Genomic DNA, 18500 nt, shown 5'->3' on the forward strand with positions numbered 1-18500 from the left:
CCAAAGTTAGAAATTAAGGTCAAATTTAAAGCATTAAACAGAGGGTAGTGAAAGGGGTGTCCACGACAGTGGAAATCTCACCAAAACGCTTTCGAAATTTTTACTTACGCTTCATTTTTTTTAGAAGATTGACACCATCTCGATGTTTACGGAGTTGCTTGTGTCAACAAACTTTCCATTTCCTGTGATAAATCCGCACACCACTAGTACCCACAGACGCTGGGGCACTTTCATCACAAGAATCGGAACACGGTCCCTTCCCAGTATGTTTTCAAGTAAACAACATTTTTGGTAGAAGAAGACAACGAAGTGTGCACGTAGATAATTTTTAAAATAAATAGTAAAACATCAATATTTTACATATTTATGATGATTAATTTGAAAATATTCGTTATTGAAAAAGTAACTCGATTCTGACTCAAATTTAAGTAATTATTTTTCGGAATTAGAACATTCTTTAAAGTCCTGTATTATGACGTCACGACATCTTGACTTTCGTACCTATTGTAAATAATTGCTATACTCAACTTTCTTGCAGAACAGTTTACCAGTTATTCATGCAGATTGTTATCAGCTATTCGTGTAATTGTTATAATCGTAATGCGCATATATATCTTTATTATTTACTTTTTGGATATATGAAGATGTTTTACTGCCAGATTACCGCCGTAGTGTGACGCAATCGTTTTCGGTGCCTGGGCCTATGTTTTCGCACCATAAGAAATTATGGGGCCGAATTTGCAATGACCATAAAGTCGTTAAAAGAGGAAGGTTAGCACTGAGGGGCATATGTTTTGATTGAGAAAAATACAAGTTTATTCAATAGCTAGCTTGTAAAAAAATACTTGATTACAAAAAACTTGATTGACAACTAAGCAGCATACCTACTATGAGTTTCAGAGACCGTGCAAGCATGTTTTTGGGCAATACCTATTTCTGTAACAAACACTCGTATCAGAACGAGATTTTGCTATAGTGCATTACACCGAGTGCCGTAATTTATTAGGGTATCGTGACTCACTAATCATAAAGAATAACAACACTTATCCTTGTGCCAAGAGACAAAAACTCCATTATGCAGAAATGGATACGAACGTGCATAAAAAGCTACACCTACCCTCTCCCCGCCCTCCACCGCCACCCCTTTCCTTCTTTCCTCCTTCGCTTTCCTTTGTCTCTCTCTCTCTCTCTCTCTCTCTCTGTTGCCAATTGGTATGTGTTCACCCTCCAAACTGGGTATAAGACTTACACAAAACATGGAAATTGGTGAAATTAGGCTATGTATTGGAAGTATATATTCATAAATTTCAAAGCACTTTTATCATTATTGCATTACTATGACAACTAGAATTCATGGAAACAGTTTATAATAATGCATCGGCATATGTGTGAAGCTCCACTAATGTGGCAACAATGATTTTGCCATTTTTAGTATGCAAACATTAAAGGTTACATTTATTTCTGGCATACAGTTATTAAAGAAAATCAAAATACTAATAGTATAGACTCAAATCAATGCTAGCAAGAAAAAAAAAAACCCTTATAATCCACTTATCCGTAGTCTGTTCCTCTATGGTTTTCGGCAGCCAGATGTACGACAAGATTAGAAACATTGGATTGTATCTACTTTAGAAATATCTGTAATTTTTGGGGGGTAATTTGGTTGCAAAAAAAGCGATAATATACATGAATTAAATTAACTTTTAAATAACAAAGTAAAGTTGAACTAAATAACGAGTAAAGTAAACAATTTAGGGAATCAAACTTTGCAGTGTCGTCGTCTGCTGTTCGTAACTGTGTTTGTGGCAAGCGCGCTTAGGAACCAGGAACAGAACTTGGTTAAAGTGCAATGTGGAGTGAATTGAGACCAAAATGTGTATAATAATAAACAAATAAGGACTGTGGAGTTTCAGTTGTGATGGTAGTAAGGATAAAAACCATCGATTACAAGGTAAAAATGAATTCAGTTCAAACCATGACCCCGGGAATAACAAGTTTCATACTTTCCCTAATATAGGCAACAAAATGTTGTTTTATTGTGCTGATTACAACTGCAATCTTGAGTAAGATCAATAAATGTTACATATATACGCTAACATTGTTCAAATGAGTGCTGGGAAGGCTTGGAAAGATAAAGTCCATCCGTGACCAGACCCTGCCATCCACACGGTAGCTGCCATATTGGATTTCAAAACTGCCTTGAAAACATATTTTACGAAGAGAGTCACATGCTTATTTTAGTTTGTATAGGGCTTTCATATATCACATTATGTTGACGAAACTTCAATCTTTTGAGTGGTATGCTTAGAGTTGTAATTGTATTCTTGTTTCACCAGTTAAATATCAAGTGAATAAGACCCGTCCAGCGTGATGATGGTGGATCGTCCGTGATTTTTTACCCTACTACATAAATGTCTGTAGACCCCCTTATAGCCTGTGTTTTCCTTGTAATAAAGTCCCTACTGGCTGTTCTAGGAGCAAGAGCCTGCTCTGGCATAAGGCCAGCTTAATCTCAAACAACAGTAGGATAACAAAAATATATTCCACAGGAGTGTGGAATGGTGCTGGAGTATATGCTTCGATGAAATGCAATTCAGACGATTCGGGTTTATGCATTTATATGGCAAATTTCATTCTTTGCAAGCCCTATCAGCTGTGGGTAAGGGGGTCACTGTGGTAAGCCAGTATCCACCGGCCCAAAGAAATTTTTGGACATATGTGGGCCTTTTTGAAGCCACACATGACTGCCATTTCTATTTGTTTTATCCTGCTGGTGGGGAACAATACATCATAAGCAAATATTAGGGGCTCTGTTTCTATATTTCTTATGAGTTACGTTCTTTCTGCTTATCTCATTCACTGTATCAGCTTTGGGCCATATAGTGTTCCTTGCCTGCCTCACATTTTCTGTTATTTCAGTCGTATCTGTTCTTCCTGCAGGGCATAGCTTAACTCCCTCTCCGTTTTTATCCATCTTTCTTGTCAGCATTGCTTCTTTGCATCCTATCATTTGCCCCGTCTCCTTGATGCAATCTTTCTGGTCTGGTTTATCAAAGTATTTATATGCTGGGGCTCCTGGAAATGTGTTGTAGTCAGTCACTAGAGTCGGTTAGCAGGAGATCGGGAGATTAGTCTTCTTTCTATGCCACCACATTGTTGATTTCTGGTCAAGTCGTCTGTCTTGTCTTTTCCAAAGAATGACAGAAATTGTCGCAAAGACAACGGAGAACGCAGTAAATTATCGTTGAAGACCACAATCTCTCCCATAGGCGATATATTCACTACCATCCTCATAGGAATGACTGTTAAAACACAAATTAGAAAATGCTGTAAATATCTGTGGCAGTGAATTTTTGTAATGGTGGATGATATGGGTTTTGAACAGAAAAATTCCAGTTTCTTGAGTTGTTGAAAATTACTTAAAATTATTTAAAAAAACAATACTAATTTTGTTCGAGAGTAAATGAATTGGAATTATATTAAATCAAGAGATTATTATTACATAGACATCCCTTTTACTCTAAATTGGAGAACTTTTAGTTGAAGGGTGGCCAGGTAATATTGAAACGATATAATTTTGATGAGAGGACATGTTATGTCATGTAAGAGGCATTTCTTAAGAAAGCCTGTTAATTAAAAAATAGAGATCAGAGCCAAATCATATGGTCTACTCAACTCATCAGTGGTGGCAGTACTTAAACTGTGACATCCCAAGACCAAGAGTATCACTTCCCGTGCTTCTCCATCGAATTACTTAAAAAAACCTTTAGTTTTTTTATTACATCTTATCTATATCGCATGGTGTTTATGATAAAATCTGTAATGAGTTCACATGCTTGATATTTTTTAATACCCATTCAAAGCATATAGGATTATTCTTTACTTATTTATTTACTTACTTATATACTGGGTTGCTGTATTTTCTTCAAGTCCATTTTTTAAAACATGACAACTCTCTCTCTTTCAGGTAGTAATATTATCAAGATTATATTTAATTCTTAATAAATGTATTTAGTTCTGTCTCTGTGCTCATACCTCACTTTGAAAAGCAACTTTTTTTTTAAAACTTTTGCTAAAGGTTAGAATGATAGATTAATTATATTTTCCAATTCTTATTATGGATACTAATTGTTATGCAATAAATACAAAGAAAATGTGGATACAGGCAGTGTAAAAAATGGCAGATGCATTTGCATGATTTGACCACAACAAAGAAAATATCAAAAGTAGAAGAATTACATCATATACAATATGAGGTATCAAAGGAATAAATGATGAAGACAATGATACAGGGATCACGTTTCCAGCAAATTTCTCATTAGCACTTCATATTACATAAATATACTACCGAACACATCATTTTACATATAACATAAACTATATACATAAAGGTATTAATTATGCATGCCTCAAACGCTTATAATATTTTCAGAAAAAAGTACAATAAAGCATTCATCAGTCTGGCTGGATGTAACTGATGATGTTTCACAAGGGGCGGGGTTAGATTTCAGATCTCCCACGAACGCTTAATTTTTTATAGTTTTTGTGTGCGTATATAATTTTTTCTGTACGCGATTATGGGTGTGAAAGTAATTGTAATTGTAATGTGTGATATACCAATTAAAATGGCATTCTTTGTACTTTTACATGGTATAGGGCAAAATGTAATAAGATGAAAAATTATGTAAGAAATCTGTGGTAAATATTTACATAAAATTTAAAAATTTTGGTCCGTCTTTGACCTAGAATTCCTTGAAAATTTCTAAGAACATCTATCAATTTTATTTATGCATTATATTGTAAATGTTATCAGCTTTCTAATCCATTTTTCAGTTTCTTTCTATCATCATCCCTTAGATACGCTACGAAACGTTAATGTATGCAGGTTGACGGATGAAGTAATTGCACATTTTTGTGTGCGTAGATAATTTTTTCTGTGCATGCTTGTGGGTTTGAAAGTAATCGTAATTGTAATGTGCCATATATCATTTGAAAGAGCATTCTTTGTACTTTTCTGTAGTATACAACAACATGTAATAAGAAGAAAATTTATATAAAAGAATGCCATCACACAAAATAGTTATATAAAAACGTTATGTAAATATAGTTTCATAAAGATATGGTCCTTTTGTAACTGATGACGTTTCACAAGGGGCGGGGATAGGTTTTAGTACCGCCTCGTGAGCAGACCCTATATACTTTGACTCTGATAGAGATGATTGCAAACGTTACTATCGCAAATCACCTTTTGGTCTGATTACTCTCGAGATCAGATTACAAAGAAGTAATTAGACTACCATGTTACTGCTATAACAATGTCGCAATAGTAGAAGTATGTTGTAGCCTGTAGGCCAGGTATGAAGTTTGCAAGTCATAAACTGCATTTTGGCAATAGGCCAATTCTGAAAGATTCCTTTTATTTCCCTTAAAATTAATCAGATGCGGAAGTGATTCACAAGGTTATCAAGATTTCAAGTAAGAAAGAGAAACTATATATGAGTGGCTTTCAATAAAGACGCACTTGCATTTCCTTCCGTCTGTTCCCTAGCGTTCATTATCTATTTCTTTTATAAAGTTGACACCATATGTGCACGGTTAGAAAAAGCAGTCAATAAAATGACAGACAAATTTTAATGAGCAGACATGGGCTGATTCAAGAGATTTGCGGAAGGAACACTTTACGACCGGATTATAATACCCCCTGCATAGAAGGGTCGACAACTGGAAAACAATGATACCCCCTACAAAGAAAGGTCGAGAACTGGAAATTGATTTTAAGTTCATGGAAAAGCGAAACCTGACGTTGCTTGATAGGTTTATATAATTTTTTTTTTTTTTTTGAAGGTGCATCAGTTCAGTTATTATTATTAATACTTGGGCTATCTCTCCGACTCTCATCAACCTTCAATATGCCAAATATACGGCTGACATACAGACAAGACAGTGCAATTGGCCACACTTGCCTTATAGCAAAATTTCCACAGCTTTAGCATTTATTAATTACACTCATGAAACATAATTTATAAAAATTTATAATGATAAATAAACAACAGCAATATGTTCTGCACAACTATTGTAAATATTACAATATGCAGTCCCGATAATCATATACAAGTATTGAGTAATACCAATGAGGTCATAGCAAATGTTTGATACGGGTCATCATACAGCTGACATAACAGTGTAATCAGGCACAGTTGCTTTAAGGCAAAATTTCCACAGAGCTTTAATATTTATTAATTACGAACTCAAGATATATAATTGTTAAGGATTATAATGAAAAATAAACAACTCCAATATGTAATGTAAAACAGTATAATTATTACAATACTAGTAGTCCCGATAATCCTATAAAAGTGCTGAGTAACAACAGTTGTTTTAGAAATATCTCGGGGAAGGAGAGAGAGAGAGAGTCCTGCAGGACCTGCACAAGTTTAACCTATGATATTCAATTTCTCCACTTTAGAAAGAATTGATTACGCCGGCATTTACCAAAAAATTATATATACATATTTTCAGCAATGCGCTAAAACATGCATCAAACCAATTAAAAAAGCGCTAGGCGCAAAATACAAAACCTACGCGCTGTTTGTGATGCCAATGCTCTAGAAATAGCGCAATTCGCGCTGGTTGGGCAATCCTCCTTGGAACGTTATCGTAAGCCGTAAGATGTTCCACTGTCAGTCCGATTTCCCTGTGAAGTGGCAGTTTAATTACTTTAGCGTTTGGACATACGCCTTCAAAAATGACATAATCATTCATGGAAATCCCCAATTGGCAGAGGCAAATAGTCTCCTTTGCAGCCAACTAAAAGATCTCCACATAAGAGTAAAAGAGTTGTCTATGTAATAGTCTCGTGGTGTATCAATGTTTCGTTCTTTTTACCTAAAAAAAAGATAAAAATATTGATTTCTTTTATTGATCCAAATTAATTTCCTTTAACAACTCTCAGTAAATGAAATTTGTTTTCTGTTTAAAATCTATATTGGAGTGCTCTGCTTGCCACATGGCTCCATAGGATGATTATGCCAAGAAAAATATGTAAATTTACTGCCAAGTATTTACCGTATTTTTTTAATTTTTAACATTTTAACAGTTATTCCTATGAGTCTGGTAGTGAATACAGCACCTATGGGAGAGATTGTGGCTTTTGAGTGAAGACTGACTTCGTACTCCGTTTTCTTTGCGACGATTTCTGTTATTCTTAAGACCCCCAAATTTTACTTCCCGTTTGGAAGTGAAGCTGCAAAGAGCCGCCATTTCTCTCTCTCTCTCTTGCTGTAGTTTTCTTTCAACAAAAGAATGGTCACTTTTCAGTTACATCAAACTGCGTTATTAGAAAGTCGTGTCATTATTCATACCTCCATTAAAGGCATATGGGGTGTAAGGACAATGTCCTTTCGCTATTTTCGTTCCACTGTAACACCTTGCTAAATTCTATTGCACATTGTCGTGTGTAGAACTCTGTGGCCTTTTCGCCGATATACAATTCATTTATGAACAACAATTGTACCCATAGATATCCATGCATATATGTCTGGGGTAGTTTACAGATCCACAGACAGATCCTACACTTCCAAAACCATTACCCCAAATAACAAAATGCATAGAATAAAAGTTGTCCAGAATACCAAAATATACCCGAAAAGTCACTTATCCGACCAATTTATACCAAAATACCATCCGCCGATATTTCCCGTGAAACGTAAATTTTTCTAAGTACCCACTTGATGTGAAGGCTGACACGGCGGTCGGAGCTCCCGTAGTTCTTGAGTTGGCCGCGGACAGGCGCTGTACGTCGGCCCGCCCCCAACGAGGGAATTTTAAATCAAACCAATCCTGTATCAGGTCATCCCCAAGGGACATGGATGAACTTCCTTCCAACCAATAAAAACGTGTCCCATGAATATGAATCCGACAATTCATACCTGCACTCACAGAATTCGCAATTTCGCCCTTTCCTTTCTCCACCGCCGACATGGATAGAACACACGCAGTAATGTTTCCTGAAACGGCTGAAAGTGTAATAGCAGACGAGTTCGATAACTATACGCATTTGTATATCAGTATTCTGATCGAGTTCCTACGCAACACCGAAGAATTTATGAAGTGGTTGTATAGAGAAGGTTTACTTGGGGACTATTTGGGGTTATGTACACTCGGCAAGGAATGTTAAGATACAGTTTTTTTAAATCTTCGGACATATAGTGTTCAATAATGCCACACCTGGCAACTCCAGAAAGGGGGCGGAGCTTCAAAATCATAGCGTTTGTTGCTTTCTAGATTTCCATTAACTTTACACCATATAGATTCTGTAGAGGTCCTTTAATAATTAACACTTAAATGTAGACACAGGCTCTATATTATTTGTTAATGTTGGTTTAGTAACGTCAGTGAAACCTTGTTTATAAGTACTGCTTGACACTCAACTGACGTAACATTCATGCGTAATTGAAGACGGATCTTAAACAATGAGAGAAAGTGTTTTAAAATTTGGTCAGTACTTGTGGAAATCGTGAGGAACAATACAGTAAAGAATGCAATATTATGACGATAGAGAGAGAGCGCGCGCAAGCATACGCCTATCGATAGAGATACTTAATTCATTATATTTCTTTGAGAGATTAAGTGACAATATTTTTTTCAAATGTTTCAAAAGTGGACAGAGAGAGAGAGAGAGAGAGAGAGAGATTTTTTTTTTTTTTTTTTAATCAATTTATTGCGCCCATTGGCGTCAGACATTTGAGTACATGGTAATACAGTAATATTGTTTACATCTACATTGTAATTAAGTTATGCCTAAAGAAAAAAAAATAGTAAAAAAATAAAGTATATACAGACATTTAAGTACATATCAAAACAGTATTGTTTACATCTACAGCACATAATGAGTGTTACACAAAGGAATACAAAATAAAGTATAGACAGATATTTAGTACATATTAAAATAATATTGCTCATTTCTATATATCAAAGGTTATACAAATGAATTCATATGGAATACAAATTAAATTTAGTTTGATTTCGTAGGTAGGTTGTACCTATCTTTAATCAGTATTACATAACAGCTGATTATTCAGTATCCACCAAAGTGAGGATGGCGCATGAGGATCTCATCGAGCAAATTATTATCTGTCAATAATTTTTTACATATATCAACTACTGTGAGTCTTTGGGGTAATATGTCACTAACAAGTGGACATTCCAGGCAATAGTGTTCCAGGGTGTTGGCGTTGGGTGCGTCACATAACCTACAGGAGGAGAAGTGAGGAACTTCATCTTGCTCAGCCACCTGCCAAACTGGTCGCCAACCCAGCCGAAGACGCGCACAAACAACGTTATTTTGACGAACCATGAGTCCTCTGCGGCGATACTTGTGTTGGTGAGGAAAGAAGTGATCATAATGCTGTATTGATACACTGGTGGCTCTCTCGGCATTACTACGATGATGAGTAGGTGAGCGAGCAGCTTGGCGCACCATTTTTCTGCAGCACAAGAGAGATGGACTGGGAGCATCAGCATCTGGAGGATCCAGCTGACAGGCAGCCTTTGCGAGATGGTCAACGGTGTTGTTAGCCAGAAGACCCACGTGAGAGGGAATCCATAGGAAGTGCACTACCAGTGAGCTCATGTTGGCCATGTCTAGTTGCCTATGTATTTGTGTAACAGGGGCTGGTATGCTGGCTTATGTGATGAAAGGGCTTGGAGTGCTGGTTGCGAGTCGCAGATGATCAAGCCATTGTTTCTGGTCCGTGTGATTAAAATAACTGCATCTAGAAGTCCATGTAGTTCACAATACGTGGAGCTTGATGACTCTGGGAGGCGACGGCCTATCCAGCCTCCTGGCGGGGGTTCCAAAGTGGGGGAGAAAACAGCACATCCAGCACTGCCATCCTGCTGTAGGGAGCCGTCTGTGTAGAGGTGATGGGCTACACTGAGGGATGAGGATAGTCTGTCGATGGTCTCCAATGCACGTTGTTGTTGAAGTTGAGGCAAGTCAGTCTTAGAGACTGGAGTGTAAGAGATTGCTGGCACAGGAGTCTGCCAGGGTGCAAGGCCATGATCCACATTCTCTGCCACGATGTTGATGTCAAGCCCCCGAATGCTTGAACAGACAGTACTAACTAGTGTACGTCCCCCCTGGCGTAGTTGTGGACGAGGTGCATCTAGATCCAGAGAAGTTCTGATGATGTTTGAATAGTGAGGAGAAAGGTGAGGGTAATACAGGCATTTGATACTGAAGTAGGTGACATTGGAGTATATTCGCTCAACGAGTGGAGGGATACGGAGTTCGTGTTGCATGTTTACAATTCTAGTGGATGCTGGACAACCTAGAATGAATCTCATTGCTTGGTTCTGGAATTTTTCAAGCGGCTGTAGAGTTGATCTGGAGAGTTGACATAGTGCAGGGGAAAGATAATCTATCACTGAGCGGATGAAAGCAATATATATTAGGGCTTGTGCCTATATGATAAGGCGCCCTATGAGGTAATGTTAGACTAGCGATAATCTATACGCTAAGTCGGTTGGTATTGCACTTCCATCTTCAATGGAGTGTCTGGGGTTTTGTAGATCACTTACGAAGTCGGTATTATCATGGTTCGGTGAGGTTCTTGTAGAAAACACAAGGTATAAAAATAGTATATTCTTCTGAAGTTTTACATGATGAAGATCAGATATGATCGTACAAGTCTTCTATGACGATAGCTTGATCGCTTCTGCCAATGATGATGGCTAATCCTATTCCTCTACATGATAAAGCTTAGGTAAAGAGGTACAGGTCTTCTAATGACGATCACTAACTCTGTTCTGCCTGTCTACCATCTCTGTTACAAGTTATGAAGGAACAGACAGTAGTTCGAACATATGAACATACATACAATGACATGGTTTCATACGAACACACAATCGAATGAGACACGCTACAGATCACGTAGGCCGTTTGAATAATAGGTCGGGGTAGTTGTCTCAAGCAGGGAGCTTGGACTAATGTTTATAAACAATTGAATGACTACAGGTGACGGCATGTTATCTTAGCTTACATACTTATTGTATACGTCATCTTTAGCGTCTCTAGTCTGATCACATTCCTGCAAGCAATCTGGTTGACCTCTTTAGTTTTAGACTTTTATATATATGGACTAACATTCCATATTTTATTATGTAAACACTTACATTAGCTCGGTCAGCTACCAAAACCAACTACTGAATATTACTCAAACTTGACTTGCATTTGACTTATAGGAGTGTGATACAGACACTATGTGAATATATATATATATAAGTAAATAAAAATTCATTGTGTACATGAATTGATTCAAGTAATAAAATATAAAACAATGATATTGGTAAATAATAGTGATCACATGATATATATAATGATACAGTTTTTCACTTCATCTCTTTAAGATACTTATGCTACAGAAAATACTAATGTACTCTGATAATTGCATAGAATGAAGATTAACATGATAAAAATCATATTTTAACTGATAAAAATTTTCATATTTGAATTGATAAAATTATTAATGTTTATGCTGATTGATTCGTTGATTTCTGATTCATTAATCAATATACTAACTCATATATAACTGCAGATATTGGGAAGATAAAAGGTAACAGATTGATTATAGGCTACCTGATTTGTTTATACATTGGTATATGGATTCATATAATTATGATTAATATATGTGCACTTTAAATAGATTCCTACTGCGTACACGCAAAGATATATTTAGATTCTGTTATTTATGATCATTTATATAAGAGATTCCTATTGCGTACACGCAAAGATATATTTCGACTCTGTTATTTATGATCAATTATATATAGGATACATGATACTTTATATATATAGGATACATGACCGAGGTTATACTACTTCACTTTTAACTAGCTTTCGAACAACTTTTCGTCCATTACACAGTTCCAGACAACCACCTATAGCCAATTGAAACGGCCTTTTTCAATGGTTAAAACAAGGGGAAAATTTGCCTGGGCGGGTCCAACGTTCTATTTTGCGCTCATACTTATTCTCTGCATCCTAAGCTACACGATTACGTTCGCGATGAATAGATCATCCCAGCACGAGTCCTTCGCCAGCAAAGTAGAGTTGAATATCCTTCGGGTCGTAATTGTCGGAAGTATGTCCCTTTTTTTAGTCGATTCCGACAGTAGCCGGAGCATTCCGCATTAAAACGAGATTAACGACGAGATACGGTGTCGGTCGAAGAAGTCCATGAAATTCCTTTCACATTGTAGGCGGTTGTTACTTGACTGTAGTCGTCCGCCACGACGAACGATTTTTTTTTTCGAAGTTGCGATGTGAAATTCTCGTACTGCAGGATACTGTAACCAGGTTCCATTAATCAGCCTGCAAGTGAAATTATACTTGTCACAAGGGCAAAGTAAATTCAAACGACATCCAAATACAGGGGAGGGGAGAGAGCCATTTAGACCAGACGTAACCCACATGAATTCGCTGATATTTTGGAATTCAAAAGAGTCCGCTGTACAAACTTTTTTATCCATGGCATTAACAATGAGTGAACCTATCCAGGTCTATGATGACTTGTAAAAATATCCAGAATTATAAAAAATAAATAGATATCATTACGAATCTCAAAGAAAATTCGATATTACTGGTAGTAAGTTACTAGACAAAGAAGTGGAAAATGGAGCTATTTGTAAGATTGCCAGGCAACATAAGAGTCAAAGAGAAGATTAATCATGATTCTATGTGCCCTAACAAAAGTTTCATATTCAATTTTCTCGTGCGCATCCTCTGAGGTTAATTTTTAAAACATTATTAATAGGTAGGAGATGCAACGAAAAAAAACCCCACTATGTAACTAATTTCTAAAAAAACTTTGGGTTTTTCAAGAAAATGTGACATTTTCCCATGAATGTTTTACTTGAATTGTAATAGGCTAATGTTGCAAGTAAATATTTCACATATGTATCTTGATACTTCTAAATGTCTATGAGGTTCAGAAAAATTAATTCATTTTGTTGTTATAGAAATTCTATTTGCTTATTTTGTTATTAATTTTAAAATGATTGCAACTCCTTAGCTAAAGTTGCATTGCGCATACGGATAGACATTTGTACCTAACGTCTGCCTTGCCCATGAGAAGTTCGGGCTAAGCATTCCTTTCTCCAGTCAATCTGCTTTTGCAAGCACGAGATGAAGCCTGTGCAAGCAGATTATTGAGGTTAAAAGGAACAAATGCTGATACGGCAATGATGACGTCGTCACTTGGCAGGAGATTGCTCTCAGCCAGCTAAGAGTTACGTTACTTGCTGTAAGAGATACGACTTTAGTATTTTCAAATGATATTTTAGTGTTTTAATTCTCCACCCGCATGAGAAGAATGTCTGAAAAAAAAAAGTACTAAAATTGAACAATATATTAGTTTCATGTTGGAAAACTGCATAATTGTAATTATGTTAAATTAAATATTCCTTATTCAAACTATATGAAAAAGGTTTCCATACAAATTCTATATATATTATTAGCCCTGTATAAGATTCATATAGGATTATTCCATAGATAACATTTTCACTTCTAGACTTCCTGACTTTAAAATCTCTTTTATTTTATTTTATTTATTTTTATTTTATTATTAGTTTATTTATTTATTTATTTATTTAATTTTTTTTTTCATTGACTACGAATATAAATCACCGGGACAGACAATATGTCAGTAGGTTTTGATATGTGTTTGAACTTTTAGCTTATTTGTCATTACTAAAGCGTTAAGTTAGAGTTCAAATCTTTACGCATATATATTTGGATATTTAATGGTTACGTTTTGCTTATTGATATTATCGTGATTCCTTTTTTATTATAATTTGTAACCCTTCCGACTTCTTACGGAGTGTATTATATTGACTCCACTTGTATCCATATTTATTTTATTTTTATATTTATTTATTTATATATTTTTTTTTATATATCTTTGATAAATTAATGGTTGGCTTGAATATGTGGAAAAATGTTCTAGCGGCGTACCGTATAAGGCTACTTGCGGCATCAATTCTATAGATACAAGATATCAATGATAAAGGTATTTAAAACCGCGAGAACCGCTATAATCCATCACGAGTTGTAACTCGCAAGACATTGACACTTCCTATTTAATTATCCGTTATTCTACCAAACCGATTGACTCTGGGTGATCAAATATATTATTGGTTTTCTTAATGGAAAGGAATTCACACAACGTGTTAAGGAGATTATTATTGATTTACACCACCCGAGTCACAGATTATTATGTGTTGAATTCCATATTTACTGATTTAGCACTCATAAATATTCCTAACGCACTCAATTGCCGGTGTTTGTTTTAGTGCTATTAATTCTATATAACGTGTCAAGGAACTATTAACACTAAGAAGTGTTTATCCTCTGTCAGACTCGTAATTCTGTTAATAATTCTACGTATATTCTTTCAAGGATTGATTTGGCACAGGATAGGCTCCTAAACTGACAGGTGTCTTAGTGTATCCCTTGTTTTCATGACACGTGTTACAATTAGTTATGTGTTTTTTATATCTGTAAGCATTGTAGGCCAGTAAAATAGTGATTTGGCTTCTGTGACATAGTAGGGAACCCTGGATGACGGAATGCAACCAGTTTATGACGATTGGTATGAAAGAGATTATTACTACTACCTGGTCGTTAGTCATCTGCTGTGTTCTTCGGGTTTTCCTCGTCACAGACCTACATATAATATTACATTTGATTACATTATTCTGATACACATACTTTAAATATACTTTTGCTTTAGGGTTTCTGCTCGAAGTGTTTATTTGGTTTGCTTAGCCGCTGACCCTGTTCCGTTTCGAAGTGTTTATTGTTTGGTGTTTATTGTTTTGCTTATCGCTGTTGACACTTGCTTTGTTCAGTTTGTAACAGTTCTGCGCTCCGACCCAGATATTCAATGCTCGCGATCTCTTGGGTTAAGGAATTTTCTTGTTTAGATACGGTTTTAACAATAGGTACGGATGTTTCTATATCTTTTAGTCTAATTAATGGTTCTTTGCGGTATGGTGCGGGATTGCGGGATAATGCGTCAGCTATGATATTTGCTTTCCCAGGTAGATATCTTATCTTGGCTCCCAAGACCTGAATGATCATTTGTCACCGAGTTCCTTTTGGACTGTGATTAAAGCCTTTGAAAAAACTCGGTAAAGGACTCATGTTCAGTAAGGACTTTATCAGGATAGCCATAGATTATGAACTTAAGATGTACTAGTGAGTTAATGATACCTAGCCCTTCCTTGCCTATTACTGCATATTTACTTTCAGAGGGCTTTAGTTTACGTGAATAAAAAAAAGCTATAGGGAAGAACTGTTTATCATATTACTGAAGTTAGTATCCCTCTTACCCCTTGGTCTGAGGCGTCTGTTGCAATAAAAAAAAATTCCTTATTTAAATCAGGGATTTTTAAGTTAGGTAAGCTGCATTTTCCGCTTTTAAGATATCGAACGCCTGTTGATGCTTTTCAGACCATAATAAATCTACGCTCTTCTTCGTAAGATCTGTTAAAGGAGCTGTCATCATTGAAGAGTTACATATTTACATACCATTGTAATACCCACTACAGCGCAAAAGTGCTGTATCCCCCTTTTACGTTAATAAGTACCGGAAAGTTATGAATAGCCGACACCTTACCATGGACTACTTTTAAGACCTTGACCAGACACATAAAACCTAGATAAACATGTTCGGTTTTAAAAACTCACATTTAGATATTTTACTCTGAGATTATTTGTCTTTGTCTCTGTAGCACTAGCTCTACTTTATGTGAATGTACTTCTAAGGTATTAGAAAAGATTACAAGATCATCCATATAGGCATGTAGGTTATCCCCTAAAAGTCTCCAAACACTATATTGTAATTGGGGTGCAACGTAAGCCGGAGGCATACGTAAAAATTGATAATGTCCCCTGAGTGTGCTGAAAACGGTATATGAGGTACAATCACTTAGGTAATGGTATCAGGTAAAAGCCTTTAAGTAAGTCCAAGTAGGTGAAAAAAATTTATTCTAACCTAACAGAGATAAGATGTCGTCGGTACATCGCACTGGAAACTATCGGAAGTCGTTTCCTTGTTTAAGCGACAGAAATCTACGCAGATACGCCCAGTCCGATCCTTTATGACATGACGTTTGAGAGAAAAATTATATGGGCTATTTGATTTCCTAATGACTCCTATTACTAACATTTTTCAACGTCGTCATTTATTTCTATTTTGAAATTTCATTGGGGTTCTACACGAAGGTACGTATATAGCTTTATGTTTGTCCTTAGACCGTATTTTGTTTTCAATGACATCCGTTTTTCTCCCAGAGATCACTCGCTAGTGGAGAAACTTCCTGGTATTCAGGTAGAAGATAAAAAAAAATTCTGCTGAATCACCTCTGCTTGAATGACTTTACGGATATTACTTTAGATAGATTATCAGAGAGATTCATCCACGACTGGTTGGGCGTGATTAAAAACTAGCAACAATAAAAAATGCGATATTTATAACTTCCGTATCCACGATATGTATACTTTTAGGGCTTTGTTCGCGGAAATCGTTATATTTCAGAGTGTCGGGAAGGATTAAAAATTTCTATTTCCCCTAGCAAAGTCTTTTTACACGCACTAAGACATTCGAGGGTGCATGCTTCTCGAGATTTTTGCGTGCAAAGTACGACTGCGGTTGTGGGAGAATTCTGTTGGGTCATTTGAACAATGTTACGATTTATGAGACAAATGTATAGTTCCTTTATATAAGTTATTATTTGATTAACTGTCTCATTTTTGTTCAAACGGATTTTAATATGTTTGAAGGTTTATAGGATTTTCCTTTGATAAACACGCCTTATTTTGCAGGATGTAAGATAATATTTTGTATACCCCTAGATGGATCTTACAATTACACTACATACAGATCAATGTTTTTTTTTTTTATAACTATAGAGGTATCTGTAAGCGCTCGCTTATCCGGACTTCTCATTAGGGAAGTTCGAACAACAGACGGTGAGTCCGTAAATACAAGATATTGCGTGTACTAAAGAAATAAAACAAGATATTCTAATTTTTACGGCGCGTACAGTTGGGCTTAATCCCCACCGTATTTATTATAACTTAATGTATTAAAATTAAAACGAAAACCCTGCTCTGATTACTTATACGGTCGTGTGTTTTATAGGAAAAATCCTTTTTAATTCAAAAAGATATTGGTATGAACCAACATCGCTTTTCCCCACTCTGCTAGAGTCGCTTATTGTGTGGAATTTGCTATGTTTTGAACACTTCGGCAGTTTTTGACTAACCTTGACCGCTTGACTAGGTGACACAGTAACCGAGTTTGCTTGTTTGATTCTGAAAGGCTACTGTTTCTATTTCTTTTGTAATAATTAGGACCTTCTCTTTATTACCATCGGCAACGTATTGTGTGTTTAGCATTATGTTGTGGTTACGTATACAGCAATGAATGACGAACTAGTTTAGGAACTGAGCGATTACTAATAAGACCAGTTATCTCTACTGTATGCAATATTAACTGTTTGTACTTCATTCTTTGCTAAAATTTGAAATAGTGAGAGATCCTGGTCAGCGCATTTAGCCTGATGAAAGTTTTTTACAGACATGTTATTCCTTGCAATCCAGCCATATTTTTAAAGTTGAGTTGAGTCATTGAGGTTCGATATTTTATATAAACTCAAAAACTCAGGCTAAAACTGCGATCGGGTCTTGCAAAGGAGCATTTATTGTCATGACCCGAAATAGCGTTACCTCTAATTTATCTAGATTTGTACGGGTGTTCCACTTGTTTTTGTGTGTTTTCTAATCACTACGGTGCTTAACGACCCTATCCATGCATCTGTATAAATCAGACGTCCACTGCGTAAACGCATATTCACTGTTTTTTAATATGATTTGTAACGTAAGGGATTAATAATCACCCAAAATGATAAAATTAACATAGTATATGATTATGATATTTCAGTAGAACTTCTGGAAACAGACACTCAAAGATAAAACTCGCAGTAGCGAAATCTCAATGATATAGATAATTTCTGTAAAAAAGTAAGATTAAGAATGTCTCGTAACTTCAGCCACAAGGAATAAACGAAATTCGACCTGCAAAGGAACACTCAAAGTTACTCCAAATGAATAAAAAATTGTACTTAGCTTGCTTTTGTGGGAAGTCACGGTGTTCCGATAACGACACACGGCCTTGGTCCTCCTTCTCTATTTAGCGGGACGACCTGGTTTGGCTTCAGTTTCCACCCCCCGTTCGCGTTGTTTCGAAGATTCGAGCCCTTGAAAAGATCGATGCTGCAGACGCGTTCGGTTTGTTTCTGAAGTGCCGGAAACGCTCACTAAAAACGAGTTTTTCTTTGAATGATTCTAATGAGAGACGAAGCTTGCGTTGTCGTAGGAAAAAGACACGTTGGTTTTGTTTCTTGAAGTTATTCACTAAACAATGATACTAAGT

The 18500-nt window shown here is 36.1% G+C and overlaps 2 protein-coding genes across 2 annotated transcripts in view; one reads left to right on the plus strand and one right to left on the minus strand.

Annotated features, from left to right (window-relative positions):
- Positions 1 to 18500, plus strand: part of LOC135195565 (uncharacterized) — a 332933-nt gene that overhangs the window by 47734 nt on the left and 266699 nt on the right. The window lies entirely within an intron of this gene.
- On the minus strand, positions 9643 to 13610 carry LOC135195256 (uncharacterized). The gene has a single exon (XM_064221517.1). The coding sequence runs from the start codon at positions 10345 to 10347 to the stop codon at positions 9643 to 9645; it is 705 nt and encodes a 234-aa protein (XP_064077587.1). The 5' UTR covers positions 10348 to 13610.

This window comes from Macrobrachium nipponense, chromosome 16 (assembly GCF_015104395.2).
Source record: "Macrobrachium nipponense isolate FS-2020 chromosome 16, ASM1510439v2, whole genome shotgun sequence".
Classification (NCBI taxonomy): Eukaryota; Metazoa; Arthropoda; class Malacostraca; order Decapoda; family Palaemonidae; genus Macrobrachium; species Macrobrachium nipponense.

Excerpts from the sequence above, each read along its gene's own strand:
- LOC135195256 (XM_064221517.1), bottom strand. The coding sequence starts at position 10,347 with ATGAGATTCATTCTAGGTTGTCCAGCATCCACTAGAATTGTAAACATG.